Below are 19,388 nucleotides of genomic sequence, written 5' to 3'. Positions count from 1 at the left end.
AGTAAGCCGAGATAGCGCCACTGCACTCCAGCCTGAGCGACAGAGCGAGACTTCATCACAAAAAATAAAAATAAAAAAGAAAGAAATAAGCCATAGGAAACCCATTACTAAATTCACTGTAGGGGTTTCGTTGAGACTAAATCACATAATGAGGGCCCACGAGAGAAATGCCTTGTGTGAAGTCCACCTCTGACAACTGTGCAGGACTTGATGACACATCCTTTGATATCATCCTTACCCCTGGCTTCACGTTACTGTCTTATTTGTATTTTCGGTTTGCACCAATGGCCTCCTTAATGTTTGAGGGAGCTGTGCTACATAGAACTCTAAAAGCTGCTAGCAATAATTTTTCAAGCAAGGCAAAGCATAATGAAAAAAATTAATATGCTTTCCAAATTCTGTTATCTCTAATTCCCACCTCACTATGCTCTTCACTTAAAAACGTGGAAAGTAAAAAGATAATTTATCTTCCTCCTGCGGCATGTTGGCAAGCATTCACCCAGCCCCTCTTCACTACTCCCAAATAAGGACTTGCTGATATTTTTAGCAAAACAATTTATGGGTCTATTTTTCAAAAATCGAGCTAGTTCACCCCTGTGTGTGCTCGTGCACACACACACACTCACACTCACATACTGCTTGAGTGATCAGAAAACCCAGCCACACAATTTATTCATTTATTTTTAAAAGTAGAGGCGGGGTCTTACTACATTGCCCAAGCTGGTCTTGAAACCCTGGGCTCAAGTTATCCTTTTGCCTCAGCCTCCCAAAGTGCTGGGATTACAGGCGTGAGCCACTGCACCTGGCCAACAATTTATGCATGGCCCTCCCTTAGCTTGTTTCAGGTATATATGCTTATTTCTTTGGTGCATTTTCCTTATATATTGTTTATATATGATATAAATACTTCCGCATACTTTATTTGCATGATTATGTTTGGTATCTATGAGAAAAAGAATATTTTGGAGATTAAATATGAAACATTATTGGATATTAAATTGAAACAATTAATGCTATAGTTCCCCTTTGACCACACACTTTTCCCCAGCTGCCTCCCAGAATTAGCCACTGTTACCAGTTTGATGCATAACCTTCTAGATTCTCATGTTTGCTTTTGTAAATATATACACATAGCTAGAGCAGTCTATTGGTTTTTGTCATGTGTATCTGGGTGTTAAATGAAGGAGTGATGTTCTACAACTTGCTTTTATGATTTAACTATGTCTTAGGCCACTTTTCCTCCTCCCAGGGAAGAGCTCTTCTCTATGTTTTTTTGTTTTTGTTTTTGTTTTTTGAGACGGAGTCTTACTGTGTCACCCAGGCTGGAGTGCAGTGGCATGATCTTGGTTCACTGCAACCTCCACTTCCCAGGTTCAAGGGATTCTTGTGCCTCAGCCTCCCGAGTAGCTGGGATTACAGACACACGCCACCAGGCTCAGCTAATTTTTTGTATTTTTAGTAGAGATAGGGTTTTGCCATGTCTCTACTCCTGACCTCGAGGCTGGTCTCGAACTCCTGACCTGAAGTGATTTGCCCACCCTGGAATCCCAAAGTGCTGGGATTACAGGTATGAGCCACCGCACCCAGCCATAGGCACTGTTTAATGCACTGGGAATACAACTGTGAGCAAAAAAACTCTCTCAACCTCCATGGCACTTACATTATCTGGAGGGGAGACAGAAAATAAAGTAAGTATAAGAAAATAACATGTTGGGGCTGGGCGTGGTGGCTCACACCTGTAATGTCAGCACTTTGGGAGGCCGAGGCGGGCAGATCACCTGAGGTCGGGAGCTCAAGACCAAAGGTCGGGAGCTCGAGACCAACCTGACCAACATGGAGAAACCTTGTCTCCCCTAAAAATACAAAATTAGCCGGGCGTGGTGGCGCATGCCTCTAATCCCAGCTACTTGGGAGGCTGAGGCAGGCTGACGCAGGAGAATCGCTTGAACCCAGGAGGTGGCGGTTTCGGTGAGCCAAGATTGTGCAACTGCACTCCAGCCTGGGTAATGAGCAAAACTCCATCTCAAAAAAAATAAAAAAAAAGAAATAACATGTTGGTTAGTTAGTCCCAAAAATAAATATTAGGGATAAACGGGGCCAGGCACAGTGGCTCACGCCTGTAATCCCAGCACTTTGGGAGGCCGAGGTGGGCGGATCACGAGGTCAGGAGATCGAGATCATCCTGGCTAACACGGGGAAACCACATTTCTACTAAAAATACAAAAAAATTAGCAGGGCGTGGTGGCGGGCGCCTGTAGTCCCAGCTACTCTGGAGCCCGAGGCAGAAGAATGGCGTGAATCCGGGAGGCGGAGCTTGCAGTGAGCCGAGATCCTGTCACTGCACTCCAGCCTGGGTGACAGAGCGAGACTCCGTCTCAAAAAAGAAAGAAAGAAAAGCCAGGCATGGTGGCTCATGCCTGTAATCTCAGCACTTTCAAAGGCCAAGGTGGGTGGATCACTTGAGGCCAGGAGTTCAAGACCAGCATGGCCAACATGGCAAAACCCTGACTTTACTAAAAATAGAAAAATTAGCCAGGCATGGTGGCACGTGTCTGTAGTCCCAGCTACTCGGGAGGCTGAGGAGGGAGGCGGAGGCTGCAGTGAGCTGTGATTGTGCCGCTTCACAGCCTGGGCAACAGAATGAGATCCCGTCTCAAAAGGAAAAAAAACAAAAACACAGAGATTTCCAAGAGGCAGGGATTGTAATTTTAAATATGATGGTCAAGAATAGCCTGTGGAGAGGGTGGCAATTTGAGCGAAGTCTATGCCTTTTGTTTCTTTTTTTTTTTTTGGAGATGGGAGTCTTGCTCTGTCGCCCAGGCTGGAGTGCAGTGGCACGATCTCAGCTCACTGCAAGCTCTGCTTCCCGGGTTCACGCCATTTTCCTGCCTCAGCTTCCCGAGTAGCTAGGACTATAGGCGCCCGCCACCACGCCTGGCTAATTTTTTGTACTTTTTAGTAGAGACGGGATTTCACCGTGTTGGCCAGGATGGTCTCGATCTCCTGACCTCGTGATCCACCCACCTCAGCCTCCTAAAGTGCTGGGATTACAGGCGTGAGCCACCGCACCGGGCCACCTTTTGTTTCTATAGACAGTAGCTTCTTTTTCAGAGGGAGAGAAAACTGAGGTGTTTTCAATGATTTTTTTTTTCATAGAGATGGGGTCTCGCTATGTTGCCCAGACTGGTCTCAAACTCTGCCTCAAGTGAGCCTCCCACCTAGGCCTGCCCAGGCTGGAGTGCAATGGCACAATCTAGGCTCACCGCAACCTCCACCTCCCGGGTTCAAGTGATTCTCCTGCCTCAGCCTCCCGACTAGCTGGGATTACAGGCGCCTGCCATCACGTCTAGGTAATATTTGTATTTTTAATAGAGACAGGGTCTCACCATGTTGGCCAGGCTGGTCTTGAACTCCAGACCTCAGGTGATCCACCTGCCTCGGCCTCCCAAAGTGCTAGGATTACAGGCATGAGCCACCACGCCCAGCCGGCTTTTTTTTTTTTTTTTTTTTTTTTTTAACTAGTCAAGGACAGTAGTGAAAAAGGGAGGGAAGAAAAATAAATTTTCTGCAATTTCTGTTTTTTTTTTTTGAGACAGAGTCTCGCTCTGTCACCCAAGCTGGAGGGCAGTGGCGCAATCGCGACTCGTTGCAACCTCCACCTCCCAGGTTGAAGCAATTCTCAGGCCTCAACCACCCGAATAGCTGGAACCACAGGCGCCTACCACCATGCCTGGCTAATTTTATTATTTTTAGTAGAGACGAGGTTTCACCATGTTGGGCAGGCTGGTCTCAAACTCCTGACCTCAAGTGATCTGCCCAACTTCACTTCCCAAAGTGCTGGGCTCACAGGTATGAGCCAGCTCACCCAGCCTATTTTCAGCAATTTCTTTCCCGCCATGCAGCCCTCCTGCAGTTGCCTCAACTTACTTTCAAGACCTGACTGTTGAGCAGTTTCCTGCTAATAGAGGGTCAGAATGATCACACTTCTCTCAGCCCCTACACAGCAAGCCAGATCTCCACTTGGCTGTTTTCTCCTTCTGGCAAAAACTGTTCAAATGAGCTAGAGTCAAATATAAGCACTGACAAAACATTGGGGTCATTTAAAAAAATCATTTGCTGAAGTTGAACAGTTTATGGTGCCAAGTAATATATTTGAAAAGAAAATTTGCCCAAGTCAATGGATTTCAAAACACTTGACTTATATCCACAGGAAGAAATATATGTGGGATCTAGTACATTCATACATACATAAATCTAAAACATGGCTGGGAGTGGTGGCGCGTGCCTGTAATCCCAGCTACTCAGGGGGCTGAGGCAGGAGAATCACTTGAACCTGGGAGCCAGAGGTTGCAGTGAGCGGAGATGGTGCCACCGCACTCCAGCCTGGACAACAGAGCGAGATTCAGTCTCAAAAAATAATAAAATAAAATAAAAGTTTCACAAAATAATACTCATCTTTACTGTGATTTGCTTTATACGTGATTTTTCTTTTCTATTCTTATTTCATTTTAAATAAAGTTGTTCACTATTCACTAAACTGTTTCTCAACTGTCTGTTTATTCTCGTTGGTTGGGTGTTCCAAATCTTTTCTTTTCAGAGCCCGCAATTTTTTTTTTTTTTACGTATTTATTGATCATTCTTGGGTGTTTCTCGGAGAGGGGGCTATAGCACAGTCATAGGATAATAGTGGAGAGAAGGTCAGCAGATAAACACATGAACAAAGGTCTCTGGTTTTCCTAGGCAGAGGTCCCTGTGGCCTTCTGGCCTTTCGCAGTGTTTGTGTCCCTGGGTACTTGAGATTAGGGAGTGGTGATGACTCTTAAGGAGCATGCTGCCTTCAAGCATCTGTTTAACAAAGCACATCTTGCACCACCCTTAATCCATTTAACCCTGAGTTGACACAGCACGTTTCAGAGGGCACGGAGCTGGGGGCAAGGCCATAGATCAACAGCATCCCAAGGCAGAAGAATTTCTCCTAGTACAGAACAAAATGGAGTCTCCTACACCTACTTCTTTCTACACAGACACAGTAACAATCTGATCTCTCTTTCTTTTCCCCACATTTCCCCCTTTTCTTTTCAACAAAACTGCCATTGTCATCATGGCCCGTTCTCGATGGTCGCTGTCTCTTCGGAACTGTTGGGTACACTTCCCAGACGGGGTGGCGGCCGGGCAGAGGCGCTCCTCACTTCCCAGATGGGGCGGCCGGAGCCCACAATTTTATCAATAAAATTTTTCTTGTTGTTTGTAGTTTGAGACAGAGTCTCACTCTGCCGCCCAGGCTGGAGTGCAGTGGCGCAATCTCGGCTCACTGCAACCTCCGCCTCCCAGGTTCAAGCGATTATCCTGCCTTAGCCTCCCGAGTAGCTGGGATTACACGCAACCGCCACCAGGCTCGGCTAATTTTTGTATTTTTAGTAGAGACGAGGTTTCACCATGTTGGCCAGGCTGGTCTCAAACTACTGACCTCAAGTGATCCACCTGCCTCAGCCTCCCAAAGTGCTGGGATTACAGGCGTGAGCCACTGCGCCCGGCCAAAGGCAAGATTTTAATCTAGGGTGCCATGACTCTTCAGTACTTTTTTTCACCACGACTGTATCTTTATAAAACTTAAAGAAATGTTTCGACCTGAATATGAGATTGGGCAGTTGAGAGTAATGTTTGAGAGTACTGCATGGGTCAATGATAGTATTTCTGAATAGTTTGGAAATATTAAAACTGAGGAAAATAATTATACTTGCCGGGCGCAGTGGCTCACGCCCGTAATCCCAGCACTTTGGGAGGCCGAGGCGGGCGGATTGCCTGAGCTCAGGAGTTTGAGACCAGCCAGGCTAACATGGTGAAACCCAGTCTCTACTAAAAATACAAAAAAATTGCCTGGGCGTGGTGGCAGGCGCCTGTAATCTCAGCTACTTAGGAGGCTGAGGCAGGAGAATCGCTTGAACTCAGGAGTCAGAGGTTCCAGTGAGCCGAGATCACGCCACTGCACTCCAGCCTGGGCGACAGAGCAAGACTCCGTCTGGGCCGGGCAGGGTAGAAAATAATTATACTGTAATAATCTGGAAAAAAAATGTTCACACAGTATTAATGTGTGATAATCATCTCATACATTCCAGAAATGAGGTTTCAGAGAGCCTTCACTGACCATGTGTCATATCCATTTATTTTGGGATCCCTTTCACCCCATTTTTAGCTTCCTCCCAGTTGCCCAATGTCCTCTGGAGTTTTCCATCCAAGATCTCCATCTTCTTTTTTTGGGGGTGGGGAGAACGGGGTTTCACTCTTGTTGCCCAGGCTGGAGTGCAATGGCGCGATCTCGGCTCACTGCAACCTCCGCTTCCCGGGTTCAAGCGATCCTCCTGCTTCAGCCTCCTGAGTAGCCGGGATTACAGGCGCGTGTCGGGATTACAGGTGTGAGCCACCGCGCCCAGTCCCCCCATCTTCTTAAAGGGGTTAATTTCTTGGCTCTTGCATTTTGACTTTTCCATCATTCCAATTGCCATCCTGTGTCCTGCTCTTTCCCAAGGGTTGCATTCTTACTCTGCTGAATGCTATATTATTGGATTTATGAACAATTGTTAATGTATTATAATTGTCTGATACTTTGATTTACCAGAATGAACACTTCTATGAATAAGACTGGATCGAACTTGTTCACAATTGGGATCTTCGTGCAAATCCTAGTTTTAAGGGATACAAAGCACAAAATATTTGCTAAATCGAACAAGTTTTCAGACTTCATACTGGCATATATCTTTGCCTTATGCCAAAGATGTGAGGATGTGACTAAAAATGAAAGTTTTGTTTTGTTATTGAGCCAAGGTCTTGCTCTGTCATCCAGGCTGGAGCAAAGTGTAACCTCATAGCTCAGTGTAACCTCCAACTCCCGGGCTCAAGTGATCCTCCAGCTCAGCCTCCCTAATAGCTGGGATTACAGGCAGGCACCACTGCACCCAGTTAATTTTTAATTTGTGTGCGTGTGTGTGTGTGTGTGTGTGTGTGTGTGTGTGTGTAGAGACAGGGTTTCAGTAGTTGCCTCCCAAAGTTCTGGGATTACAGGCATGAGCTACCATGCAGGACCTGTTTTGCTTTAATACTTAGTAATTAGGTGTAAAGTCCTTCAAAAAACAGGTGGGGCAGATGGGAAACTCCCTTTGTTTGTGTGACCCTCTAGCACCAGGGATAAAATTTGAACTTCATCTTAAAGCAACAACATACTTTTCCAAGACCAAGTGCGAAATAGTAAAAGGAAGAGCTAGCTCCGTAGCCGTCCGCCACAGAATGCCACAAGCTTTCAATTATGGGACAAAATTGGAACACATGGAAACCCTGAGCAGACTCCCGTGACATCTTCCCTCCTCTCCAAGTCCCTTCCTACAGACCCTGCGCCCCACACGATTATTCCCCAGGGGCCGAGCAGGACAACTTGGGTCCCACTACCCGGACTCAGCGGTGCCCCCACAAAAGCGTCCGAAAAACTCCAGCTGGGGCAGCCCTGAGGCAGATACTGAAAAGTTGTCAGAGGCCCTCGGGCAGTCCCAAGATCTCCCCCAGGCCAGAGGGCCTGACCCTCCCTAAATGCAACGTTCTTCTACATAGGTTGATACTCAGGTTGCCAGAAAAGGGTGGAACCTAGGCTGGACGAGGCGCAGGGCGAAAGTTTAATTCCTCTTAAGCTCCACCCAGCTCCCAGCACCTCTCCAGGCGGCCCCGTGGGGTACGGCGGAGCCGGGTCCAACATACTCGGCTTCTCCCGCTCCACCCACCCAGGGCTAGGGAGCGCCCCGAGTGTTGGCCTCCTCCCACGCTGCGCGCGCACCTCCCCGCCCACACCCCCACCCGCTGGCGTGCCCCGTGGAACGGAGCCTTGTGTGTCCGCGTCAAGTCCCCGGATGCTCACCTCCCCGACTCGCCCCCGCTGTGGCCCCGCCCCCGCGCGGCTCTTCGTGCCACGTCACCGCCTGCGTCGCTTCCGGAGGCGCAGCGGACGATGACGTAGAGGGACGTGCCCTCTATATGAGGTTGGGGAGCGGCTGAGTCGGCCTTTTCCGCCCGCTCCCCCCTCCCCCCGAGCGCCGCTCCGGCTGCACCGCGCTCGCTTCGAGTTTCAGGCTCGTGCTAAAGCTAGCGCCGCCGTCGTCTCCCTTCAGTCGCCATCATGATTATCTACCGGGACCTCATCAGCCGTGAGTTCTCACTTCACTACCCTTACTGCCGCACACGGGGATCTGGGGTGCGGGTGGGGGCGGGGAAGGCGCAGCAGTCGCGGGCCTAGGGGACGCCGGCGGCCTTAGCCGAGCGCGGAGGGGTCGGTGCCCGGGGCTCGCGCCCGGCTCTGGTGCTCTCGGGAGGGGCAGATGCCGCGTGTGGCCGCCGGCGCGGGAAATGAGGGAAATGGCGGCGCCGGGCGCGCGGTGATGGGCGGCTCTGTGTATCCGGCAGACGATGAGATGTTCTCCGACATCTACAAGATCCGGGAGATCGCGGACGGGTTGTGCCTGGAGGTGGAGGGGAAGGTGAGTCGGTCGGGCCTGCGCGTGGGGGAGTCCGGGCCGAGCAGGCTCGGGTTTCCGCCGCTCCCCCGCCTGAGGTTGTGCAATCCTCCCCGCCGCCTCCTGGCGGAGGAGACGCTCTTTCCGGGCTTGGGTTTTTCTAGAAAACTGGAGGCGGAGCTGATCCTGGAAATAGGCCCGCCACCTCGGCGCCCATCCTCCTCCCGGGGTTGTCCGGGTCATGATGCCTCCAGGAGCCCCGAGCCCTTTCGTGTTTGCCCTGTCCCTACTTATCAACCAGAGGCACCACGTGCCCGCAACTGGAAACAACTTTTTAATGACCCCATTTTTTGTTCCGGCCAACAGACAACTCTTTTAAGTTAGGCCGTTTTGAGAAATCCACGGGTCACAACTTTATTCCCAAAATGGTGCTTTTTTTATTTTCAGCAAGAACTAAGAATACGTCTTATCCGTGACCTATTGGCGTGGAAGGTGCTTTGGATGCGTTTGTGTCTTTTGCAACTATACTGCTTTTTCTTAATGGCAGATGGTCAGTAGGACAGAAGGTAACATTGATGACTCGCTCATTGGTGGAAATGCCTCCGCTGAAGGCCCCGAGGGCGAAGGTACCGAAAGCACAGTAATCACTGGTGTCGATATTGTCATGAACCATCACCTGCAGGAAACAAGTTTCACAAAAGAAGCCTACAAGAAGTACATCAAAGATTACATGAAATCGTAAGTGATACTGGCAGTACCTAGCTGATGTCTAGAATCTTACAGGATTTAAAGATTGGCTAACTTTTGAGGTTCTTTCGCAGTGGATATACTTTTGTGAAAGTCCTTGCTTTTTTATTAATGAGTTCACTGAAAAGAGTGGTTGCTTTTCTCTAATAGCATACTGAAGGCTGCAGTCTGTTTCCGTTTAGAATTAGAATAGTATTTTGAAAATAGTCAACAAGAAATGTAAACATTCTTGAAAGATACTTTCTGTGAACTAGTAATTTCTTAACAGCTGGTTGTCTTTTTCAGTGTTTTCTTTTTTTAAGCTTGGATATTTTTTACTTTAAAAATTGATTTTACTGAAAATTCAATACTTCAACCTGTTAATGAAATGTTGTTTTAGAATCAAAGGGAAACTTGAAGAACAGAGACCAGAAAGAGTAAAACCTTTTATGACAGGGGCTGCAGAACAAATCAAGCACATCCTTGCTAATTTCAAAAACTACCAGGTAAATACCTTAAGTATCTGGATCAAAGGATTGTACAATTTTAACTGCAAGAGCAAAAATTAAGTTGATTAATCTTCAATTCTATACTAGTATTCCAGGTGTAGAAAGTGGCTTTCCCAGCTCTCAGGTGTTTCCAAATCTTGTCTTCTGATTGAAAATTTGCTTCCCAGATGACATTTCTCAGTTTCTCTTTTCGTGAATTGCTTAACCACATAAGTGTTCTTTCAGTTTTCTGCTTACAATTCTAATGTGTCTCATTGCTACTGGTCCTCCTCCTAATGTATCTGAGCTTGTTAAGCCTACTTTTGAAAAATGTCAGTGGCTTTCCCTTTCCTCTGATTTTCCAGCTTCATGCATCCCCTGGCCATAAGATACTTCCAGACTGTATGATATATTCTATCACTGTCAGCCTTATGTTCCCTGTGGGTGACTATATAAGCACGCTTTAGGGTTCGGGATTGTATTTAGGACTGAGAGAGTAAAGGTTTCCTGAAAGGCTAGTGTTCCTGGATTGCTCTGTACATTATTTTTCTATTTAGGTCACTATTAAGGTGCCTTAATCTAGTGAACAGATGTCTATGATAAGTGAGCATCAGAGCTTTTGGGTACTGGAGTTTTGATTTTTATGGTGGCCTAAACCTTCCCTTGTACTGTAGTTTGAGTGGCATGTATTTGTATGTAATGGTCTAATTCTAGGTATCTTGTTTGCTTCCCAAGTTCTTTATTGGTGAAAACATGAATCCAGATGGCATGGTTGCTCTATTGGACTACCGTGAGGATGGTGTGACCCCATATATGATTTTCTTTAAGGATGGTTTAGAAATGGAAAAATGTGTAAGTACAAGGGAGTGGGTTAAAATAAGTAATGTAAAAAAGATACTTTAGATGTGAGTTGCAATTGTTTTGTGACACTGAGATTGAGTTTTACAGCGTTCTGAAACATGGTTTTAGTTTTTGGGGATCAAGAGAATTGTGTTTCATATGTAAAAAGGCTTAGAATCTTATTTGTGGAAAACGTTGAGTGCAGATGGGGCATAATAAAGTACAGTTTAGGCTGAGCGTGGTGGCTCACACCGGTAATTTCAGCACTTGGGAGGCTGAGGTTGGGAGTTCGAGATCAGCCTGGCCAACATGGCGAAACCCTGTCTTTGCTAAAAATACAAAAATTAGCCAGGCATGGCAGCGGGCACCTGTAATCCCAGCTAATCGAGAGGCTGAGGCAGGAAAATCACTTAAACCTGGGAGGGGGGTTGCAGTGAGCAGAGATCCCACCACTGCACTCTAGTCTGGGCGACAGAGTGAGGTGCTGTCTCAAAAAAATACAGTAGAGTTTAAATGCTGAAGGAGATCAGAGAACACCATTGATCTTCCTCTAGATATGGCCTCACTTTCACTTCATAATTACGTTTTGCTGTATACGTATGGATCAGTATCACTTTGGTTTACTGATAACGGGCAGCTGATCATTGAAAAGCCTAGTGCAGTACTAGCTTTTAGTAAATAGAGCTGACTGCTGAACTGGCATGCAAATTGCTTTACTAATAATAAATAACTCGGTGTCTGCTATGGAAGGAACTGCTGGAAGCTGTACAGAAACAAAGGCATTCATTATCCTAGCTTTCATAGGCTTCTATATAAGTTAGGAAGAAGATAAACATAAAGCTATACTGAACAAGCAAGATTAGAGTCAACAGTAGACAGAAGTTACTTAGAACAGCATAAGATGACTTACCAAAGGGGTTATTCAGGCAGTATCTGAGGTTTTTGTTGGTAGAGCAGGGTGTGGGTGGTACATGCCACAGCCTTCTGGAAAATGAGCTATTGCTGATTTGGTAAGGGTGTTCTGCATCCACTGATAGACCTTGAACAATTTACTGTTGTTCTTTTGGTTTGCACTAGGATGCAAAAGAAAGAAATCCCTGCGCTTTCTGTCTGTCTTTGTGGCGGCCCAGATTGAATTGGGGAATACATCTATAGCCTAGAAATGTAGGCTGCATGTTAATGGCAATGTAACTTTTGCAGTGTAACGTTTGAAAAATATTAATGTAGTTTTTGTTTTTACAGTAACAAATTTGGCAATTATTTTGGATCTATCACCTGTCATCATAACTGGCTTCTGCTTGTCATCCACACAACACCAGGACTTAAGACAAATGGGACTGATGTCATCTTGAGCTCTTCATTTATTTTGACCGTGATTTATTTGGAGTGGAGGCATTGTTTTTAAGAAAAACATGTCATGTAGGTTGTCTAAAAATAAAATGCATTTAAACTCATTTGAGAGAATGCCTTTTAGTTTAATGCATATTTAAACTAAATTCATCCTGTAGTGTTCCTGGAGAAGCTAGAGCCTGGTTGTAGGCTACTACTCATCAATTAACTTCTACAGTGGAGACTACTTCTGGGACTGGAATATAAAAAAGAATCAGAGGTTTTGATTTTGAGTTGCAATAAAGGGAAAGACCATGCTTATAGCAGTGCCAACATCTGAAGTGTGGAGCCTTACCCATTTCATCACCTACAACGGAAGTAGTTAACTGGAAGAGATTACCAAGAGAATAAAAAGAGACTCATTCAGTGGAAGCAACTTTGTCTCAGCTTATTTCACATAAAGAGAGCCAAGTCTCTTGGGATGAATGTTAAACTCCCTGGTAACTAGAACAGGGACTGGCAAACTAGCCTGTCCGACCACCTGTTTTGTACACTTGAAGGTGGTTGGTTGCCTTTTTAAATGGTTGAGGGGAAAAGAATACCTTGTGGGATATGGAATTTAAGTTCGAGTCCAGTTTTATTGGAACGTGGCTATGCTCATTCATTTATGGATTGACCATGGCTGTTGTCAGGGCATGAGCAGAGTTGTGTCTAACAGACTAGAACCTGCAAGTTTGCCAGCCCCTGATTTAAAAGATGAAGGTACACAGAATGTGGGCTGGCTGGTGGGCAAAGGGGTAAAAATGTTCTCTATTTTGTATCTGAAAAGACGGCGTGTCTGAATAAGAAAATGCATCTATTTGACAGACCTGGAGCAGTTGCTATCTGCTGCTAAGGTTTCCGCCACAGATGCAAGAAAAACGTGTCCTTGCGCTTTCCGTCTGTCTAATTGTGGCAGCTGAGATTGAATAGAGGAATACAGGGGGAAAAAAAATGGGAAGAGAGTTTTTGAGGCAGGTCGGTCATCCAGGCTTGTAGTCCAGTGGGCACAAGCAACGCACTGCGTTCTCTGCATCCTGTGCTCAAGCCATCTTCCCACCTCAGCCTCACTAGTTGCTGGGACTGCAGGTATGCACCCCTATGGCCAGCTAATTTTTGTAGAGACTGAATATCGCTTAGTTGCCCAGGGTGGTCTCAACTACTGAGCTCAAGGAGATCTGCCCACCTCAGCCTCCCAAAGTGCAGGCCCACCCTGGGAGGGGAATTTTCAAAAAGTGAGGTTTGGGAAATAGTCTCTACCAGCCTTACCTGGTTGATTACACTTGTAAAAGAAAAGATTAAAAGCAAGCCGGTGACTCTGGTCTGCTTGAACATGTGAATGTAGTGGTTTGAGCAATCTGAAGTTTGCCCTAGTGTCCAAAACCTGAGGCAGATACTAACGTTAACCCCCAGCCCCCTGTGATTGGAAACAAACCTAAATACGTATTGGAAACTTAATAGCAATTTTAAGCATTCTGATAGTTTTTTTGTAGGGACTGGGTTATGCCATGTGGCGCAGGCTGGTCTGAAAACTCCTGGCCTCAAGTGATCCTTAAGCTTTGGCCTTCTAAAGTGTTGGGATTACAGGTGTGAGGCATTGCACCTGGCTTAGCATTCTGATTTGACATTGTAATGAAAAGTGTGAGTCTACAGGGCCTTTTGTCCTCTGAAATGATAGCAGGAAGGGAATTTTCAGGCAGTGGTCAAAGCTGGGGAAACCAGGATAGTGGAGAGGGCCTTGAGGTGAGAGATGGAAGCTAATTGGTGAACTAGCCTTGGAAGCCTGAAACAGACAAGTAGCAATTCAGAGGCTTTGTGGGCTCCACTGCTCCAACTTGTTTTGAAAATTTTCAGTTCCGCAGAAGAGCTATTTCCCCAGTTGTCCTTTCAGTGCTCTTAGCTGTTTTCCCAACATCCAGATCCAATCAAGGTTGGGACATAGCATTTTATCATGTCTGTCTAAGCCAGAAGTGATCAACCCCAGCTGTTTACCTCATGGTAAACCTTTGAAGATTCCAGATAGAATCTTCTCAGACTTTGAAGACTGTCTCATTTTATATCTTTTTCTAGTTATTCCTAGGGTCAAGACGTTTCTGATGTCAGAAACTCGTAACATTTTGTCTTTGATGCTAAGTTTAACACAGGCATGCTTTAGTAGCCTGTGGGCCCTAGGGTTTGTTAACGTGTGGAGAACAACTGAGTGGAGCAAGAGGACTTTTCTAGGAAGGTCCTTGTAATGTGACATTTGAAAACAAATGAAAGTGTGGAAGTAGGCCATGTGGATATCAGGACAAACCATTCCAGGCCAAGACAACAGCAGTTAGTCTGGAGTGTGATGTGTTCTGGGAAAAAAGTGGCCACTTTGCTAACCCAAGAAGACAGGAAGGGTTGTAAAGCAGTGTGAGTGCACAAGGAAGGAAGACCAGACCTCAAGGAAACCACAGGCGCTCTGAGCAGAGGAGTTACATGATATGACTCAGATTTTTAAAGGATCACTTTGGCTGCCAGGTAGCAGGATAAAAGCATAGAATAATTGTGTATAATGTGTTTTTAAGGCAAAGATGATAGTGGCTTAGTCTAGGGTAGTAGACTGAGGTGGTAGGAAATGAAGATAGAGACAACAGGATATGCTGATGGGTGAGAGGATGGATTTAATGTTGATACAAGTATTTTGGTCTGAGCATTTGGAAGAAAGTTGGCACTGAGATGGGAAGTCGAGTTTAGTTTTGTTAGTTTTGGATGTGTTAAGTTTGAGATGCTGATTCTTCAGAGAAGTCTAAGCTGGAGAACTATATAGAGAGTGGAAAGATACCAATAGACATTGAAGGTCATGATACTGGATAAGGTCATTTGGAGAGAGGATAGACTTTGCATTCCAACATGAGATTGGTTGACAAAGAGAAACCAACAAAGGTAATTAAGAGGTGCTCCCACTGTACTTGTACTCAAAAGGCTGAGGTAGGATTGTTTGAGGCCAGCCTGGGCACCACAGGGAGACCCCATCTCTAAAATTTAGCCAGGAACCATGGCTCATGCCTGTAGCCCCAGGAATTTGGGAGGCTGAGAGGGGAGGATCGCTTGAGGTCAGGAGTTTGAGACCAGCCTGGGCAACATAGCGAGACCTAAAAAAATTAACTGCGCATCTGTAGTCCCAGCTACTCAGGCGGCTGAGCCGAGAGGATGGCTTGAGCCCGAGAGATTGAGGCTGCAGTGAGCTGTGATCATACCACTGCACTTCAGCCTGGGCGACAGTGAGACACTATCTCAAAAGTAAAAGTTTAAAAATTTTAAAAAAGAAAGAACTGCCCCTGAGGTAAGAACCAAGGGAGGGCCTCCCAGAGGTCAGGTGGAAAAAGTTTTAGGAAGGAGGAAGTAGTCAACAGGGTTACCTGTTGCAAAGTACTTAAGTAACATGAGGCCTGATAGTGGTAAACTTGACTATCATTGGATTTCACTAGTGGGAAAGGAAGTCTAATTAAAATGCACTTGAGACTAACAGTCGCAGGCATGAAGTACAATACAGGTACATGGTTTTTTATTATGTGTGCATCTGCTTCAGTAATAGGTGTGAATTACTCATTTGGATCATTAGGAGTTTCAAAATCTAGTTAAATCACTAGATTTGTGTTATAAATTCTGTCATTCTGAACTGCAGGGATTGTCAGTAACTTAACTGCAAACTAAACTGGTGATAATTACGGTAAAATTGCAATAAATCTCAACCAACTTGAGAGAACACTCATAACAGCATCCTTAAGGTTATATGTGTGTGCACACAGGTGGAGTGGAGTGACTGGCTGGCAGCAGAATACTCAGTAAAATGGAACTAAAACCAGGAGGATTTACTAATTTACAACTAGTATAGTGATCAGTAATTTACAACTAGTAGGTCACTACTGAAGAGCTCCAGCTTTGTGGCAATTGGCATGTGTTTCTAGAGACTATCCGTAAGAACTGAGTGCAACTTGAGGTTTCTGGAAACATTTAATATTTCATTATTCCAAAGGAAAAGGCCTTGACTAAAGTGTTTTTAACATAAGCAAGTAAAGAAAAAGGTACCATAGCTAGGCAGTGGCTCATACCCGTAATCCCAACTACTTGGGAGGCTGAGGAGGGAGAATCGCTTGAGCCCAGGAGTTTGAGCTTGGAGCGAGTTAATGGCTGCAACACTGCACTCCAGCCTTGGTAACAGAGGGAGGTCTTGTCTCTTGAAAGAGAAAGGTACCACATACCTTCCATTGAATAAAAGTTGGCTGCTATGCTAGCCATCTCAATTAGCTACACTCTAAATGTGGAGCTTGCAGATAAGTTAAAAGTCATAATAATGCTGATAGTTTCTATTTACCCCACTGAAATCCTCCAAGTCTATCCCTTAATCAATGCAGCAATGATAAATCAGGCCCCTGTGCATGTCAGCAGTTCAAAACAGATTTTACTACTGTAGGGGCATATTTTTTAACTACCAGAACATTCCAGTTTATTTTTTGAGAGCCTGTAGATTTGTGTGGTTACACATAGTTTCATATAATTGAGCCTGGAAGTTGGCATTGAAGTTTCTTCCATATGCTGGGCCATGAGAACCTTTGGGATTGGATGTGGCTTTAGCTGGAGTCAATACAATTCAATGAGAGAAACGTCAGGTATGAGTTTAGGGGAAGATTCTTTCCAAAATAACCTGTGCAATGATGTTTCCCTCAATTACTTTCTCCTCCATTCATTTATATATGCATTCCACTCTTCTCTGAGTCCAGTGGTAGAGCAAGGAGCACAAACTAGGGAGAACACTGCAGTGCTGTTTTGTGTGTGAGTCACAATCTACAGACAAAGGAAAATTGAGACATCAAGGGACTCACTGGAGCGGCCCTCTGGGACACAAGCCACAATTATTAGTCAAGAGTTATAACACAGTGTTTTAAATAATAGGACAGTAGAGCTACTAGCTACCATTTAGTCCTGAGTTTCTGGGTTTTTTGTTTTTTTGTGGGGGGAAGTCAGGGTCTTGCTATGTTGCTGGAACTAATTTCAAACTCCTGGCCTTAAGTGATCCTCCTGCCTTTGCCTCCCAAACTGCTGGGATTACAGGCATGAGCTACCACACCTAGTTCCTAGAAATCTAGTTGTTGGCCAGATGTGGTGACTCACACCTGTAATCCCAGCACTTTGGGAGGCTGAGGCGGTCAGACCACTTGAGCTCATGAGTTTGAGACCAGCCTGGACAACATGGTGAAAGCCCATCTCTATAAAAAATAGAAAAAAAAAACTACTTGTATAGTTGTCGATTTTCTCCACATGTAAACGAAGCAGATAAGCCGTAGTTTATTATCAAATGCGGCTTGCACATGACCTCATCTAGAGCACAGGGTTATCAAATTACTCTACTGTTCCCTAAGCAGTTGGTAGAAAATTGGCATTTTCTGGACATCTATTCAGAACAGCTATACATGTAATTTCCTTTTCCTTGAGTATATTAATTTGGGAGTTATCCTTAAGAACTACCAATTCATCATGTAAGTCAAACACCCAAACTAGTATTCAATCTGGGGGTGGAAACTGGCAGTTAAAGAGGAAAATTCCTGCACATGAAATTAGAAAGAAAAAATGAATACCTCTTTTGACTACTTCAATGAAGAATGTGCATCAACAGATGGCAAGTATAAAATTGGAAGCTAAGCAAACTCAGATCTTGGGCGTGATGCACTGTAACCTTTTCATTATGTTCCTAGCACCCCATCCTTCCTAAGCCTCTCCCATTGTATTAGCTTGAAGGGACTCAATCCACAGTGGTGGATTTTGTCAGATGGAACACAGGCTGTGTGTTATTACCGTTGGTGACTGCCATTATATCAGCATGATGGTAACACCAACTGCTGGTATCTATTAAAAGTAAACGTGACTAAGCTTTTGAAATTTGGTTAAGTAATGTGCAACCTGTTCTGTATTCCATAGACCAGGGAGGAGGAGGACTGGGTGTGAGTGTGAGAGCAGCAGAGATTTTCATGTAGGGGAGGAAAAATTGCTTTCCACACCCATTGCTAAGTTCATGACTGAGGCCCCTATAACAAAAGACAAATCGACAAAAGCAAAGCATACACTTTGTTTTGTTTTTATTTTTTGAGACAGTCTCGCTCTGTCGCCAGGCTGGAGTGCAGTGGCACGATCTCAGCTCACTGCAACCCCCACCTCCCGGGTTCAAGTGATTCTCCCACCTCAGCCTCCCAAGTTTCTGGGACTACAGGCACGCACCACCACGCCCAGCTAATTTTTGTATTTTTAGTAGAGACGGGTTTCACCATGTTGCACAGGACGGTCTTTATCTCTTGACCTCGTGATCCACCTGCCTCGGCCTCCCAAAGTCTGGGATTACAGGCGTGAGCCACCATGCCCAGCCAGCGTACACATTTTTAAAATGTTTTCTGTGACATGGGAGCCTTCATAAGGAAATGAGGCCCCAAAGAAACAGGTGAGCTTGTGTATTTTTCTGTTTTGGTTTAATGAAGAGTGAACAGTTGTGCAAAAGTATTGGACAAAGCGGATGATCTAATGGTAAACTGTGGGGAACTTAGCAAGGCCTGTTTGTTCAGATTCTTCTCCGTTTCTGTGTCTTCAGAGATGAGGATATTTATTCCCCCTGGGTATATGGAGGGTACGTCTCGAATGAGAGTCATTTCTTTCTTTCTTTCTTTCTTTGAGATGGTCTCACTATGTTGCCCAGGCTGAAGTGAAGTGGTGTGATCATAATTCCCTGTAGTCTCAAACTCCTATGCTCAAGAGATCCTCCCACCTCAGCCTCCCAAAGTGTTATGATTACAGGCGCAAGCCACTGTGCCAAGCCTACACCACACCTATTGAAACAGAATATTCAGCACTTAATATTTCGGGTTTTTTGTTTGTTTTTTGAGACAGAGTCTCACTCTGTCACCCAGGCTGGAGTGCAATGGTGCAATCTTGGCTCACTACAACCTCTGCCTCCTGGGTTCGAGTGATTCTCCCACCTCAGCCTCCTGAGTAGCTGGGATTACAGGTGCCCACCACCAAGCCTGGCTAATTTTTGTATTTTTAGTAGACACAGGGTTTCGCCATGTTGCCCAGGCTGGTCTTGAACTCCTGGTCTCAAGTGATCTGCCCGCCTCAGCCTCCCAAAGTGCTGGGATTACAGGCATGAGCCACCGTGCCCAGCCGGAATATCCAGCATTTTAAAAACCCTTCTGGGATTTCAGCTCCCTGCTGGGGATTGAGGAACCACTATTGTAGCAGGAACCATGGGAAGGAAATGAGCTCATGAGATAAAGGAAAACAGCTCAGGCGGCTGGCTTGTGGTTACTGCCCTCTTGCTAAAGCGACATATAAAGCGCCAGAGTGGAAAGGAATCTAATGCGCCTGTCCAGTGCTCAGCACCCTTGACTTCCATCCCTCTTAACCACAGTGCCGTGAAGGCCCTGCAGTTCCTCAGGTGTGGCTTGGCCTCGTTTTCCAC

General features: G+C 45.6%; 1 protein-coding gene and 2 non-coding genes across 3 annotated transcripts; all 3 read left to right on the top strand.

Annotated features, from left to right (window-relative positions):
• The first annotated feature begins 7,830 nt into the window (after positions 1-7,830).
• Positions 7,831-12,000, top strand: TPT1 (tumor protein, translationally-controlled 1). Its single transcript, XM_002824239.5, has 6 exons — positions 7,831-8,186; positions 8,443-8,516; positions 9,040-9,230; positions 9,619-9,724; positions 10,442-10,558; positions 11,789-12,000. Exons 1-6 carry the CDS (start codon positions 8,159-8,161, stop codon positions 11,789-11,791), a joined length of 519 nt encoding a protein of 172 aa, XP_002824285.1. The 5' UTR covers positions 7,831-8,158; the 3' UTR covers positions 11,792-12,000.
• LOC112128646 (small nucleolar RNA SNORA31) lies at positions 11,568-11,697 on the top strand. Its single transcript, XR_002911136.1, has one exon. It is a non-coding gene; the product is annotated as a small nucleolar RNA SNORA31 (small nucleolar RNA).
• A 725-nt stretch (positions 12,001-12,725) lies between the features above and the next one.
• On the top strand, positions 12,726-12,859 carry LOC112128647 (small nucleolar RNA SNORA31). The gene has a single exon (XR_002911137.1). It is a non-coding gene; the product is annotated as a small nucleolar RNA SNORA31 (small nucleolar RNA).
• Positions 12,860-19,388: the final 6,529 nt, after the last annotated feature.

The sequence above is a fragment of the Pongo abelii genome, chromosome 14 (assembly GCF_028885655.2).
Source record: "Pongo abelii isolate AG06213 chromosome 14, NHGRI_mPonAbe1-v2.0_pri, whole genome shotgun sequence".
Lineage (NCBI taxonomy): Eukaryota > Metazoa > Chordata > Mammalia > Primates > Hominidae > Pongo > Pongo abelii.
This window is presented reverse-complemented; position numbering and strand designations above follow the sequence as displayed.